At 45.9% G+C, this 14,362-nt stretch overlaps 2 protein-coding genes across 6 annotated transcripts in view; one reads left to right on the forward strand and one right to left on the reverse strand.

Moving 5' to 3' along the window:
- chd4a (chromodomain helicase DNA binding protein 4a) overlaps positions 1-9,125 on the reverse strand; it is a 42,654-nt gene extending 33,529 nt beyond the window's left edge. For 4 of the 5 annotated variants that reach the window (XM_061059632.1, XM_061059630.1, XM_061059631.1 and 1 more), the window contains exons 1-8: positions 8,965-9,125; positions 6,571-6,680; positions 5,616-5,858; positions 2,093-2,211; positions 1,715-1,980; positions 1,492-1,622; positions 1,258-1,396; positions 15-184 (exon numbers count right to left, since the gene is read on the reverse strand). In XM_061059632.1, coding sequence (XP_060915615.1) covers positions 15-184; positions 1,258-1,396; positions 1,492-1,622; positions 1,715-1,980; positions 2,093-2,211; positions 5,616-5,858; positions 6,571-6,680; positions 8,965-9,019 — 1,233 coding nt within the window. In that variant the 5' untranslated portion in view covers positions 9,020-9,125. The remainder of the gene's footprint in view (positions 1-14; positions 185-1,257; positions 1,397-1,491; positions 1,623-1,714; positions 1,981-2,092; positions 2,212-5,615; positions 5,859-6,570; positions 6,681-8,964) is intronic. The other variant, XM_061059629.1, reaches the window with a different exon arrangement.
- mllt11 (MLLT11 transcription factor 7 cofactor) overlaps positions 1-14,362 on the forward strand; it is a 163,128-nt gene that overhangs the window by 120,350 nt on the left and 28,416 nt on the right. The window lies entirely within an intron of this gene.

Here is a 14,362-nt window from a genome sequence, read left to right on the forward strand (position 1 = left end):
CTCTCTCCACTCACACAGTGCGGGCAGCTCCAGGTGCCCTCGGGGGCTTTCTCCATGTCGGGGTCCAGGCACACCATGTGATAGGCTCTGGGGCAGGTGTCACACAGGATGATCTCGCCGCCCTGCTGGCACACTTCGCAGTAGTCCTGGTGGTCGGTCTCATATCCGTCTCCGTCCTCTGCTTCTGAACCCAACAGAGAAACAGCTCAAATCGGAACAAAATCAGGACGCTGTGCAGAGCCGTCTCTCAGAGGAAACCCCCCACAGGGCGAGCGAGTCAGATCACACTTCATCAACGACGCCAACGGACTGAGACTGAACGGTTTCACAGCAAACATCAACATCTACAGGAAACACATCTAAAGCTCGTCCTCTGACACGTCAACCATCCTCCACGTGTGTTATTAAGCAGATTGTCGGGCTAATGAATCGGAGTCCTCAGAGACAAAACTCAACCGACTGTGTGTGTGTGTGTGTGTGTGTGTGTTGACGTCGCTCTGATCTGAATGATGTTCTCGTCTTGTGACAGCAGAAACATCAAAGACAACCAGAGCCAAGTCGTCCTCTTTCTAAATATAACCAACCCTGCTGACTCAGACATAATGACTAACGTGTGTGTGTGTTTCCATACACCTCATGTTGTTGAGATTTTTACCCTGCATGCCCTCGCCCACCGCTCTGCGTTTGACGTCTGATCTGCAAACTCTCTGCAGACGTGAAACTCACCAAACTCTGACTAACGTAATCACAGAATCCTCTCATAACTCCTACATGTTGCACAAATAAATCAGAAGTTTAAAGTCTTTATATGTGATTTTTTGATCCAGCAGATGTCGCCCTTGAGCACCAGCATGAAACCAAAACAACTCGCGCTGCATTGTTGTGTTAGCATGCTAATGCTAGCGATCTTTATTATGCTCGTATCTTCACACTGCATGTAAATTTACCTGAAATGAGCGTGATCTAGAAACACAGTTAAGCAGTGAGTACAGTATGTTATTCTTCTTTTCTCTAGTCCCTCAATTAAACAACTTTTATACACGAGGGGAGGAGTCAGCCGGCCGTCCGGGCGATGTAAACAAAGTGAAGATAGGACTCTGAAAACATCACAGACAGTGGGACTCGGGTGTTACACCCATTGTAGACAGTCATGACTCACAGAGTTATTTTCAGATAATTGATTTCTACGTGTGAAACAGATTAACCCTTTCAGGTCATCGGCGTGACAGACAGAGACACTGGAGTGTGAAGACGAACCTTTCTTCTTCTTGGGTTTGCTCTTGGACGCCTTCTTTTTGCTGCGGCTGCTGCGGCTGTTTGACCCCTCGGAGACGGAGACGCTGTTCATGCTGCCGTCCTCAAAGTCGCTTTCTACGTCCGGCTCGTCCTCCTCGCTCTGCGCGACAAACACACACACACAAACACATCTTTAAGAACGCTCTTTCTGCAGGCGGCGCCCCGCTGTGCGTGCACAAAGAGAGAGAGTCGTACCGACGAGCGTTTCCGTTTGCTGTTGAAGCCTCCCAGTTTGATTTTGAGCGGCGCCACTTTCTTTGTCTTAGCGCTGTTCTTCTTCTCTTGTGGTTTAGGCGTAGGTTTCGATTTCTTGCGGGCGTTGGGACCTGGAGACACAAAACAAAAAGAGGAGGTTGTTCAGGAGAGAACAAATGTTTACGTTACATGGATGATTTCGTCCAATCACACGCCTCCTTACCTTTGCCTTCCTTTGTCTTGGCCTTGCGTAGCGGCGGTGGGGGGGGCTGCTGAGGCTCCACCGGGGCCGGCGGCTCTGCAGCAACAGGAGCGACCTCGGCCACCATGGTGTCCACGGCGGCGGGGACGTTGGCGGTGGCCAGGGCGGCATTGGCGGCAGCGGCTCCTCTCAGGGGGTTGTTGGTGCTGAACTCACGCCACTTTGCTCCCAGAACCATCATCATCTTGGACACGGCGATCTTCGGGTTCTTGGCGGCGATGAGGGGCCTGAAAGAGAGAGGGCGGGCGACTGAAATGATGTCCGAGTCCAGCGTGATACTTTTAGATATTACTCGCTCTGCAACCCCGATGTAAACGAGCGCTGTGTAAACATGTGTACCTCACAAACTGGCTGAAGGCCTTGTAGTTGGTCAGCGAGCGGTAATCCTCCTCCGTGAACACGTGGTCGATGTCCTCCATCCCCCAATCATCGAGCAGCTGAGACGACGTCTTCGGCTCCTGAAGGAGGAAAAAAACACGACCCGTCAGTTCTTTAATATTAGAGAAAAGTTCAAATCAAAACCAAAAGACTTTCCAAAACCTTTTCTGACGAGCACCTGAACGCAGCATATCTGACTGTCTGAGGAGCACCTGAACGCAGCATATCTGACTGTCCGAGGAGCACCTGAACGCAGCATATCTGACTGTCCGAGGAGCACCTGAACACAGCATATCTGACTGACGAGGAGCACCTGAACGCAGCATATCTGACTGACGAGGAGCACCTGAACGCAGCATATCTGACTGTCCGAGGAGCACCTGAACACAGCATATCTGACTGTCTGAGAAGCACCTGAACGCAGCATATCTGACTGTCCGAGGAGCACCTGAACGCAGCATATCTGACTGTCCGAGGAGCACCTGAACGCAGCATATCTGACTGACGAGGAGCACCTGAACGCAGCATATCTGACTGACGAGGAGCACCTGAACGCAGCATATCTGACTGACGAGGAGCACCTGAACGCAGCATATCTGACTGACGAGGAGCACCTGAACGCAGCATATCTGACTGACGAGGAGCACCTGAATGCAGCATCAACTCCGCCTGTTTCCACTTGAAACGTGATAGCGATAAGCTGTCAATACTAATCTGATTGGCTGATGGGGGAGCGGAGGACAGGAGGGTTAACCAACACGTGCTAACCTGAGCACGATCAATACGTGCTGAAGTGACAAACAGACCGGTGACACATCAACGTTATTATCAATAATAAAGAGGCGTTTGACGTCTGAATCTCTGGTTCTAAACTGACCTGCACAGATTCATGCAGAGGTTTTAAAAAAGGTGTTTTGTGTGCGTCAGAACACACACTCTTAGCTCTCACAATAACGCTGTTGTTCCCTCGCAGCACGCTGTTACACACGTTACCGGCGCTAAATTAAACAGATCTTTGAAGCGGGGATGCATCGTGGGGTCACACAGAACACACACAGGTGTGAGGAGGAAATGTGTTTAATAATGAATTCATCTTCTGGAGGTGATGACGTTTCTCAACCTGCGACCGACGTGCTCGTTATCAAACTGTTTCACACGCTTTTCTACTCGCCAGTTTGACTTCACTGCTCATCTGTCCAAACTCTGAACACACAGAACGTGATTAAAAGAGATTTCAGGAGTTAACGTGTGAGAGAGGCTCTGATCGTCTGAACTGTTGAAGGTGTGTAGACAGTTCACTTGTCCACTGAGTCCTGCAGCTCTGCATGAAGGACTCTTTGGATGGTTGAACGTAGCGATGCCGTGGCGTCCAAACTGCCGCTCTTCTCTTGGATTCAATTTGAATCCTTAAAATTATTCTCGAGCACACTGACAAACTTAAAAGCCTCGAGAAGGTAAGCAGAAATAATTCCAGTTACTTTGAATCAGTTTGATGTAAACTGGGCCACCCGGCACCCCCCCCCCACCAGAAGCTGCTTCCCTTTGCGTTGTCTTACAGATGGAGCTGCAGACGAGATCGAGGGCGGCTCTGACAATGAATTCAAATGTGTTTATCTAACAAAAAAAAAAAGAGGGTCAAGAGCACAGTGCACAGAAGTGCTGGGCGGGGTTACCATGGTAACAGCATATATGCTTTACACATGCGGCCCTAACACACACAGGCTTAGGAACCCCCCCCTATGCATAAGTGTCATTAACTACACGGCCCCCTATTGGCCGCCGGGCTGCAGGTTCAGGCAGCTCTTTGTTTAACCATCACCGTCTGTCAGAGAGACGCCATCACAGGTGTATACGGTCTAAAAGGTGTGTGTGTCATGGAGCAAAGACACTAAAGTTATAATCCTGAAGAGGTTTGTATCATCTCAAACATGTCTGAGATTTAAAATGTCCAATAATGTTAAAAACAAAAGAGTCCAAACTGCTTCTTCTATCCAACAAACTGAGGTTAACAAAATATCCAACAAATTGATACTAAAGCTTTTATATGATGACAACCTTCAACCAACAGCCGTGTGTGTGTGTGTGTGTGTGTGTGTGTGTGGAGATAATTGTGAGCAGATCAAAAGTTGTTTGTTAAAGTTATGCTCATGACCTCCGATTGTAGCGCTCAGCATCGAACATTAAGACAAAGAAAACCTGATTCAACCCGCCGTGAATCACATTTAATATCGATTCAAATGAAGGACAGAGACTAGAGCTGGAATTTAAAGGTGACATATTCTCCTCCTCTTCTTCTTCTTCAGTGTAAATAAGTCTCAGAGCTCCTCTTCAACATGTGTGTGAAGTTTCTTGTTCTAAATCCACTCTGATCCTGTATTTGATCATGTCTATAAACCCCTCTATTTCAGCCCTGCTCAGAACAGGCTGTTTCTGTGTCTGTACCTTTAAATATGTAAATGAGCTGTGTCTGACCACGCCCCCTCTCTGGAAGGGCTCGGGTGGTCTCTGTCTTTCTCGCTCCATGTCCTATTGTTTACGGTGAGAAGGCAGACTCAGAGGGCAGAACAAACACCTAGCTGTGGGAGTGTCACCCACCTGGAGGAGGGGCTACTGCCCTTTGTGATGTCATGAAGGGAAAATCTACAAACGGCCTGTTTGAGCACACATTTTCTGAAAAGTGGAGCAGGGAGAAGACGGAGAGGATGGACTTTTCTCATCATTGGGGGGTTTGTAGACGGACTAGAGACACATGTTAGAGTTAGAGGAACATGGAGAAGAGGATTTTAAATATGAGACCTTTAAAGGTGAACAGGAACAACAGGAGCATCACACCTGGAGACAGGTGAGCATCACACCTGGAGACAGGTGAGCATCACACCTGGAGACAGGTGAGCATCACGACGTGTCACCAAGTACACATAATTGGTTTTAATGGAGCTTAATTGTGCCTTTAAAGGTGCAGCTAGGTCTAGAACCAGCACACACTGAATCCAAACTCTGCAGTCCACAAAAACACAAACAGGAAAAATTCTACAAGCAGAGGTCGCACCTCGCCGCGGTGAGTCGTTTATGTGCCTCTTCAACCTGCAGCTGGCTAACTTACTTTTTTAGTTAAACTTCTCCCTCTGTGTTTTGATCAAGATTAAAACTTCCTCTTAGACCGGACGTAATCTTTGAAAACCCCGAGAGATTCCTGACCGCCATGAAGGAAACAAAGACGGCGCTCGCTTTACTCGTGAAGTTCTCTGGAATTCAGAGACGATGTTTTGTGTCGTCGCTGGCTTTAAAGAAACCTTTCAAAAGACCCCCGGAGGTCCCTGAAGAAGACCTCAAAGTCTGCAGACTCTTTCAGATCGTTAACGTAGGGGAAGTCGTGCGTTCTGTTTTTTCAGCCTTCAATAACAACAAATATTTTTCACTTCCTGTGTAACTCTTTCAAACTAAAACGTTTTCCCCCTCGTGCCCCCTGCCTGCTTTTCCTCACCATGCCGTCGTCATCGTCGTCGTCATCGTCCTCCTCGGGCTCCGGGTCTTTCTTCTTGGAGGCGCTCCTGTCGGCGCCGCTGCTGCTCCTCTTCTTCTCTTTGCCGCTGCTCGCTCTCTTCTTCTTCTTGCGGCCCGGAGTGTAGTTGCTGCCCTCGCTGTCGGAGCGCTGGGCGGCGGCGCCATCTTCTGCCTCCTCCAGTACACCCACGTCCATGGGCTCCGGGGAGCTGATGGGAAGCTCCTGGAGACGAGGAGAGCAAAGACGGGAATCAGAAAAGATGGATGTTTTCTCTGCATGGTAACTTTGCTACATGTTGCTCAGCGCTCGTGGTGGATTCATGTAAATAATAAAACGAGTACGATCTAAACCCGCTCAGTGTGTGAAGACTCTGCAGATTACATCCGTTATGAATTTGGTTTTCTTTGCAAATCCTGCAGGTCGCCTCATAATCGTCTATTTTTCATCTTGAAGCTAAATATCCTTCAACGTCTTCTCCTCTTCTCGCTCTAGTTATCAGTTTGTAAATGTGAACATGAGCTGTCACGTAAACGAACAAAGACTGACATCAAAACTCATGTAAGGCTGGCTACAAAGACATGCACCGCTCAGAGTGCCCGCTCAAATTTAAAAACCTCTCAAGAGGAAGAATCTGACCTTTTAAAAATCGAAATTTTAGATTTTGAGGACTTTAAGACTCTGCAGGTTCTCGTTATGATTTAGTATCATGAAACTATAGGCGAGAAGATAACTGTTAAAAGTCTGATTTAAAGGAACCGGCATAGATAAATAAATGACCTGACTTTTAAACATGTTTTACAGTCTCTAATGTTTCCCAACGTTTTTTGACTTTGGCGCACGCTTCCCTTGGGTGAGACGATTATCTGTTCCTACAACAACTGGACGGTAAGGGATTAAAAACACCAAACATGATGATAAATCGAATGTGTCTTACCTCTCTGCGCGACCGCCTCTTGCTGCCTTTGCTCTCTTTGCTCTTCTTGGCCTTCTTCTTCTTCTTCACCTTTGGAGTCTCACTCTCCGAGATCTCCTCCTCCTCATCGTCTACAAGAGCAGGACAGAGGAGACATTTCAGGGTTAAGACAATCTGCTGTAAATCTAACTGATCAGAGAGCTGGGAGGTCAGCAGACCCGTCCTGCTGCTGCAGAGTTCTGGATGTTTGTTTACATCTGGAGGTAAAACACTGAACTGTCATTTCCACGGTTCTCTCACGTGGTCTTTGAAATCTACAAATCACGTTGGGCTGTAAACAACTATTATTTCCTATAAATGTGGTGTTTTAAGAAGATATTCACTTTTCTTTATCTTAACGGTCAGGTAAAAGCGCCTTGTGAAGATAACAGCCTGTCTGCCTTCACACTTTCAGGTTCAGTGTGTGAAAACGTCTTTACAGACCTTCAGTTTAATGTTTGGGACTTCTTCTTCAGTGGCTGATGTTGAACTGAAGGTCCATTAATGTCACGGACTGAGGTTAGAAGAACCACCTGCTGAAGAAGACGCTTTAATGTGATGGAGGTGAATCAGTCAAATAAAAGGAGGCTGAGCGGTGTGTGTGTGTGTGTGTGTGTGTGTGTCATAGGGGGATCACCTGTACATGTATGGGGGTCAAAGTATAAAATGATCTCTGACCATAAACCTGCAGCAGGTGAACGCTCATTTTAAGCTTCAAAGTATTTTTGGAAACGAGAGTCCTGATGTGTGGACAACAGACCTGAGTCTGATTTCATCCAGACAAAGTGGGTTTCTATAACATGACTTAAGACGCGTTATACTGTGACACTTTTGGTTTACCCGCACCTTGACATGATCAATAATGACTCCATGTTTTGTGAGTTTAATTTACAGAATAAGCAAACAATAAAAGAAAACACATACTTTGATTTATTAATCGAATGTTGTCGACTGTGGCGCCGAAATAAACCACATTTTTATTAACTTATTTTTAAAACACGTTTTTAAAAATTAACTCAGCACAAATACAAATTATTTTCCAGCTCCAGTTTATCCAATATAAAGTCTTTCCACTTTCCTTTGTTTTACATCATTGTTAAATTTATATCTTTGTTGTTTTCCGGAAAGAAAACAAAAACATTTGCCGATAAGGCTGCGACTTCTGATGAACTATATTCATTATTTTCCGGCTGTTTTTTGGAAAGATTATTAAATACGTATTGAAATTATCAAAGGCAGCAGTTGTACTGGTGTTTACCTTTGGCCTCGTTTCAAATCTTATCCTTTCTCAAGTCTACCTAGTGTTTAAAACCGAGTCAGAATAGTAAATATCGACTTTTATTTGACTGCATAAAATGAATAACCGACAAAGAATAGCAGCAAGGTGCATTTCTTTGAACAATGCGTTGTCATTCTACAAGGTTATAGGTTTACATTTAGATTCTACTTTAAGATAAGATAATCCTTTATTTATCCCACAACGGAGAAATCTACATTGTTACAGCAGCAAAGAGCAAAGACTGCAAACACAAAGTGAACACAGCACAATTTAAATAAAAAATAAGAATGTACTAAAAAATAGATAGATAATAAAATAGATAATAAGAAATAGATATAAATGATAATAAAAATGTAAAAAGATAATAAAAAATAGATAATAAAAATAGATAATAAGTAATAGATAGAAATAAAAAAAATAGATCATAAAAATAGATCATCTATTTGACATGTTCATGTATTTTTAGACAGCATCAGTTGCTCCTTTAAGTCACATTTAGAGACATTAAAAGAATAAAAACACATTTCTTGTTGATTTTAGCACATGAAGCTAACTTATAGGACTTTGTGTTCTCTGAAACAACGCGACGCACAGCCGCGCCAAAACGACTTAATAACGTTTAAATGATTATTAATAATAGAGTTAGAGTATAAAAACGTAGATTTACACGACGTGGTGTTCGTTTGACTTTAGTTTTGTCCCTCAGTGAAACTGAAGGCGCCGGCCATGAGGAGGGGGAAGAACGTCATCCAGCAGCTAACAAGCTAACTGGCTGCCTCCATCTTGTCATCGACGCGTAAAGACAAACACCGGTAGCTGCTAACGCTAGGCCCCGGGAACATGCCGGTGAGGCGGCGTTACTCCACTACACTCAACACTCTCTATTTCTAGTTGTTGTTAAACTGGGTGATTCATTTTAACATGTTTAACAGCAGCGCACACACCGAGGGAGCAGTTTAGTTAGCCTAGCCGCTAACAGTAGCTACCCGGTAGTTAGCCGCTCTGCTAACGAGACATGATTGATATGAACGTCAGAAAACATCTGCTCCCGCTAGCACACATTAGCATCTCCAGCTAACAGCCGAGCCTCCACTCACCGTGCAGTAACCGATCATCTCCGTAATCATCTCTGTCCTCCTCACTTCCAGACATAACTAACTTTATATCCAGTTAGCTCGCAGCTAAGCTAACTAAATAAAGTTATTTATGTGCAGGAGATCCAGAGTTCTGATGCAGTCTGGAGTCGGTCCAAGTCGTGGTGGTGTGTTCTATAAAAACAGAAAGACACACCGGAAGTTCATTTCTATGAACAGAGAGCATTCACAAGATAACACCGACCATTACTACAACTTTATATCTGTTCACACACACACACACACACACACACAGAGTAACACACACACACACACACTCTCTCTCTCTCTCTCACACACACACACACTCTCTCTCTCTCTCACACACACACACACACACACTTTAGCATGCCGTGCTAACCGAGCTGACCGGGTTCTGAAGAATCGAGCATCACAAAACAAATCAGTGTGAACATCTTTCCATCCTAAACTCTTTACTCCCCCTGCCCCCCCTCCCCCTCCTCTTATCCTGACTCCAGTAGAAAATAAAATAAACAACAATAAAAGCAGAAAGTGAGATACTCACAAGTTGAGCTTCCAGACACAGAAAGTGTTTTGACTTTCTCTGTGGATCAACAGTCTGCAGCTCTTTGTTCCGTTAACGGGAAACTCACGATTTAAATATATTTCCGTGTTTTTGTGGCAGCGTGTGCGCACGACGCCGTCTCCTCTTTCTCTCTACTCACACCCCGCGCCCGCGCACACACACACAAAGAGATCAGGGGGCAGGCATCCCATAATATCCCCCCCTACACACACACACACTTCTCAATCACCCCTCCCCCACTCTGCATAGTTACCTTGCAACGTACAGACCATAATAGTCAACTCACCCCTCCCTCTCCTACAGTCTCTTCCCCATTCCTCCATGCACACCACCCCCTCCCTTAGCAACCGAGGTTACCATGGAGACGCTCACCCCCCCCTCCCACCCCCGTGGCATCCCATAATAGTAATGAGCGCAGTCACTGACATCCCTCAATGAGCATAACTCCAAAAAGAGAGAGATAGGAGAAAGGAGGGAGGGGGGGAGGAAAAAGCCGTCACATGGCAACTGTGTGTGCCACATGACTGCTTAACTTGAGTGTGCATGTTTGCATGTATGCGCAGCACTGTACTGTATATGAGTGTGGCTGTGAGAGAGCGCACAGGATGTGAACGCCGTGCAAGGCCCGTCGCGCCCCCGGGTCACCAAAAGTGGGGTGTCATCTGGCGACCTCGGGTGTAACCCCCAAAAACAAGGCGTTCTGACTTTGAACAAAAGACTTCTTTATTTACATGACTCACTAAAGAAATGCAATCATCTCATTGGCACATGCCGGCCGAGAAGTTTGGAGCTAACTTTAAAAGTGGAGAGTTTTCTGAGCAGGTTAAAAAGTCTGGGTACATGCACGGCTCTCCGGGGAGGGGGGAGGAGGGGGGGGGGGGGGGTCACAGGGGTCAAACTGTAGTCAAAACCTTCAAGTCTGCAGCCATAAGCCCCCCTCCCCTAAAAAACAAGAAACAGGGCGCCCAGAAGTACAAGAGCCAAGCCAACAGCTGAGTTAAGCTGTCTGCACACACACACACACACACACACACACACACACACACACACACACACACAGCTCCACAGGCTGCTTGGAAATGCATTGCAGTGAATGGTGGGAAAAACGTCTGGGTCCTAGACTGTATTTTCCCACCATTCACTGTCTGTACTACATTCAGACTGTGGGGCAGAATGCAGGACTGTCTGTGTTTCATGTGGAGGAGATGCTTCTGAAGGACGTTCAACCACACGGGGAATCAACAGTGTACATGTCAGCTAATGGGGGGGTCTCTGTATTTGGGCATCAGAATGAGTTGTTGTTATTGAAGGAACAACAGTCTGCCCTCCTGGTGCTGCTGGAGTAACAAATCAAGAGTTTAAATTGAAACATGAAGCCGATGCTGAAGTGTAACATCCTGCAATTCCTGGAGTGTCCACTAGAGGCTGAAGTGTAAAATCCTGCAGTTCCTGGAGTGTCCACTAGAGGCTGGCTGCAGAAGCACAGGAAGTCACATACACACCCATTCTAAAAAGCCTGTTTTTACAGCAGAGATTAGTTTAGCCAGCGTGGTCTTGTCCATAAAAATATAAAAAAGCTGGCATACCATATCATCAAGTGTAAAACAAGATGCAGCTTTCATATAAAGTTCAAAGTTGGACATCATTTCCTTTTTGTCATGGAGCCCCGGTGTTAGAAACATTAACTGTATATTAATATGGACAGTGCTCCTCCCGTTGTACAGAACTGAAGCCAGATTCTGCACAGTAGAGCTGGACTGGAGGCGTGGCGGTGTTGACATCACGATGCTCCTTCTGCAAACACAAACTCACATATAGCGCCTGCGTTCACTAACGCCGTCGTTTTGCTCTGGCGGCCATTTTCAGCACTTACCAAAACGTTTTTAGCGCTCAGGACGTCCTCGATTTCAGCTCACAGTTAAAAACATTTAACCGTTTTACGAACAGCGCCCTCTCTTCACGGTCACTTCTCCATCAGCGAGCGATCAGAATATAAGACAACAGATGTTCGATCGGGGGGGTCAGAATCCTCTCGTGTAGTAAGAAAAGAGAAACAGAGCGAGAGGCAGCTGCTTGTGATTAAAGTGACAGAGACACGTTTAGTCGTTACAGAGAACATAAACAACACGGCGTCTTCTTTCTGTGAAATTGGAAAATTAGTTGGGATGAGAGTTTGTTTAATAAGCTGGAGGGGGGGGCTTGGGGGGGTTTCATGGATCTGGTAGCAAATGATTCATGTCAGCATGTCGGCGCAGTGTCCCGACACTTTGGCTTTTAACCCGCTTCAAGCTGCCCCCCCTCCCCCCTCCCCCCGTCCCCCCCTCGCTCCTCCTCGCTCCTCCCCCCCCCTCGCTCCTGAAGCTAAAGGCCTTACTGTGCTCTCTGACTCAGCACCTCCTCATATTTGGAGATTTTTCTTTCTCCTCTCGTCTTTCTTTTTGTCCCGCCGCTGAGAGCCGCTTTCCCTCGTTCCGTCCCGCACACAAAGAGCGACTTCAAAAAACAACTTCTGTCTTTCTTTTCTCGCCATTTCTTCCTCTTTCTGTCCCTCCCTGTGTTTGCATCTCTCCCCCCTCCCCCACACTTCTCCTTTCCTTGACTATGGACACAGTGTTCATGTGTGCATTTGGGGGGGAGGAGGAGGAGGAGGGGGGGAGGGGGGGTGTAGGATGAGGAAGAGGAGGGGGGGACATCCCATAATCACCAATCAGATGGATACTGGGGGCAGTTGTCATAGAAACCTCGTGCACGGCTCCCGACGCCCCTCCCACCCCAACCAGACTTTCAGAATTGCATATCACATAATGATAATAAAATCATTTGTGAGGAGAAAAGGAAAAAATGGAGGCAGAGGTGGGTGAAGGGGGGGGGGGGCTACAGACCATAATAGTGCTCATGCACCGCTGGTTGTCATGGAGATAAGCAAAGGGGTGGCAGTCTTGGTGGTGGAGGGGGGGTTGCAGGCGGGGTCAGATTATCATGTAAGTCAGAATGCATACCATATTACATCTGGACGTCCCCCCCCCCCTCCTCCCCCCACCGGCTCAGACACCGCTCCACCTCTCCTGCACCAGATAACAAAAGTGCAAATGGCTTTGATGGGACCCAACATGTCTGCCACATGAGATAACACAAAGCAGAAAACGACAAAAACAGAGCGGACAGCGTGGTCGTCCCCGATGTCCCAGACGGCCTCCTCGATGTGCTGCTGATGATCACTTCATTATCTGCCCTCGTCCTTTTCATCCCAGACTGGGACGTCCATCCGGTCTACCTTTACTAATTCATAAAACTACTGAAACACCTGATGGTTAATGGATTCAGATTCAGATTCTACAACATGTCATAAAGAAGCTCGGCCGCCATCACGTCTTTGTACTCTCATTTGGCTACAGCGTGATATTGGAGAACAACATGGAGTGCCACATACACACATTCAGAGATGCACACACACACAGCGCTCCTCTGTCTCGTCTCTGAAACGTCTCGGTTAACTCCGGTGAGGTAAGACAAAAAGCATCATGACAGAGGAAAGAAAAGAAACATTAAAATAGAACATTTAAAAAATAACTGAAATGATTAAATCTGAAAATATGTTCAAATAAAAATAATTCAAATGAAATTAATTTAAATAAAAAAATTAAAAAACAAAATAAAAGTAAACAAATAACAAAAAAACAGTGCAGAGTAAAAGTTTAAAATCTTATTAAAGCTGTTTAATTAAAGTAGAGAGGTGGGATCGCTCGGGTATCTGAACATCAGAGACCATCAGGAGGGACCAGGATGTTCTCACCTCACACATCAATAAATATGATGTGGGTTCAACTCTGTCAGGTTCCCTCAGATTTTATTCAAACTGGAGAAAATCCTCCATAACAATCTTTAAAAAAACACTTTGAGAGTAACACGACTTAGCGGATCGACCCCGACAGTAAAGTCCGTCTGTCCTGGAGGGAACTTTTATCACATCACTCGGCCCAGTTGTCCCAAACTGTGCTGAAGCCCAATCCATCCTGCAGAAGGTTTAGTTTCTCTTGAGACCGGGTTCTAACCATAACGCTAACCGGTCCGTGTTATGTTGGACTTCTAACTCCTGTTGAGACTAAGAAAGCCAACACATCAAATTCCAGCTTCATGAAAGCGAGGCGTCTCTGAAGACTGAAGGTTTGAGTCTCGTGGCGTGTGCGACTTGATTGCACATTTCCCTAACCCCTTAAAATAGAGAATTACAAATCACTGAAATTATTAAACATGAAAATATGTTCAAATAAAAATAATTCAAATGTAATCAATTAAAAAAATAGAAATAAAAAATAAAAGTAAAGAAATTAAAAGAGTTAAAAATAATAAAATAATTACAGTGCAGAGGAAAAGTTTAAAATCTTATTAAAAGCTGTTTAATTAAAGGCAGGTGTGTCTTCAACCTCCATTTAAAGGCCTCCGTGTCCTTTCTAGTCACAGTCCGACTGGTCCCAGTCAGACTGGTCCCAGTCAGACTGGTCCCAGTGCAGACTGGGGGAACATCAGCTGGCCTACATTCCAGTTGTGACGTCGCCTTCGTCTCCTGTTTTTATGTTCAGATTTGATCAGTCACATCATGTTATGTAAACCCTCAGCTGCTCAGAGTGAACGTAAAGGACGCTGCAGTCGTAAAGCGGGTCAAACCGCCGCACAGTAACACGTTCATCATGTTCATCACTCCACCACCGCCTCAATAATTTACATTACAGGGGACGGGGGCTCCGTGTGCTGCTCTGATACTTCAACAGCAACGTTTTTTTTGATGAATTCCCGGCTGTCTCTCTCTCTCTCTGT

This window comes from Labrus mixtus, chromosome 16, assembly GCF_963584025.1.
Source record: "Labrus mixtus chromosome 16, fLabMix1.1, whole genome shotgun sequence".
NCBI classification, from domain to species: domain Eukaryota; kingdom Metazoa; phylum Chordata; class Actinopteri; order Labriformes; family Labridae; genus Labrus; species Labrus mixtus.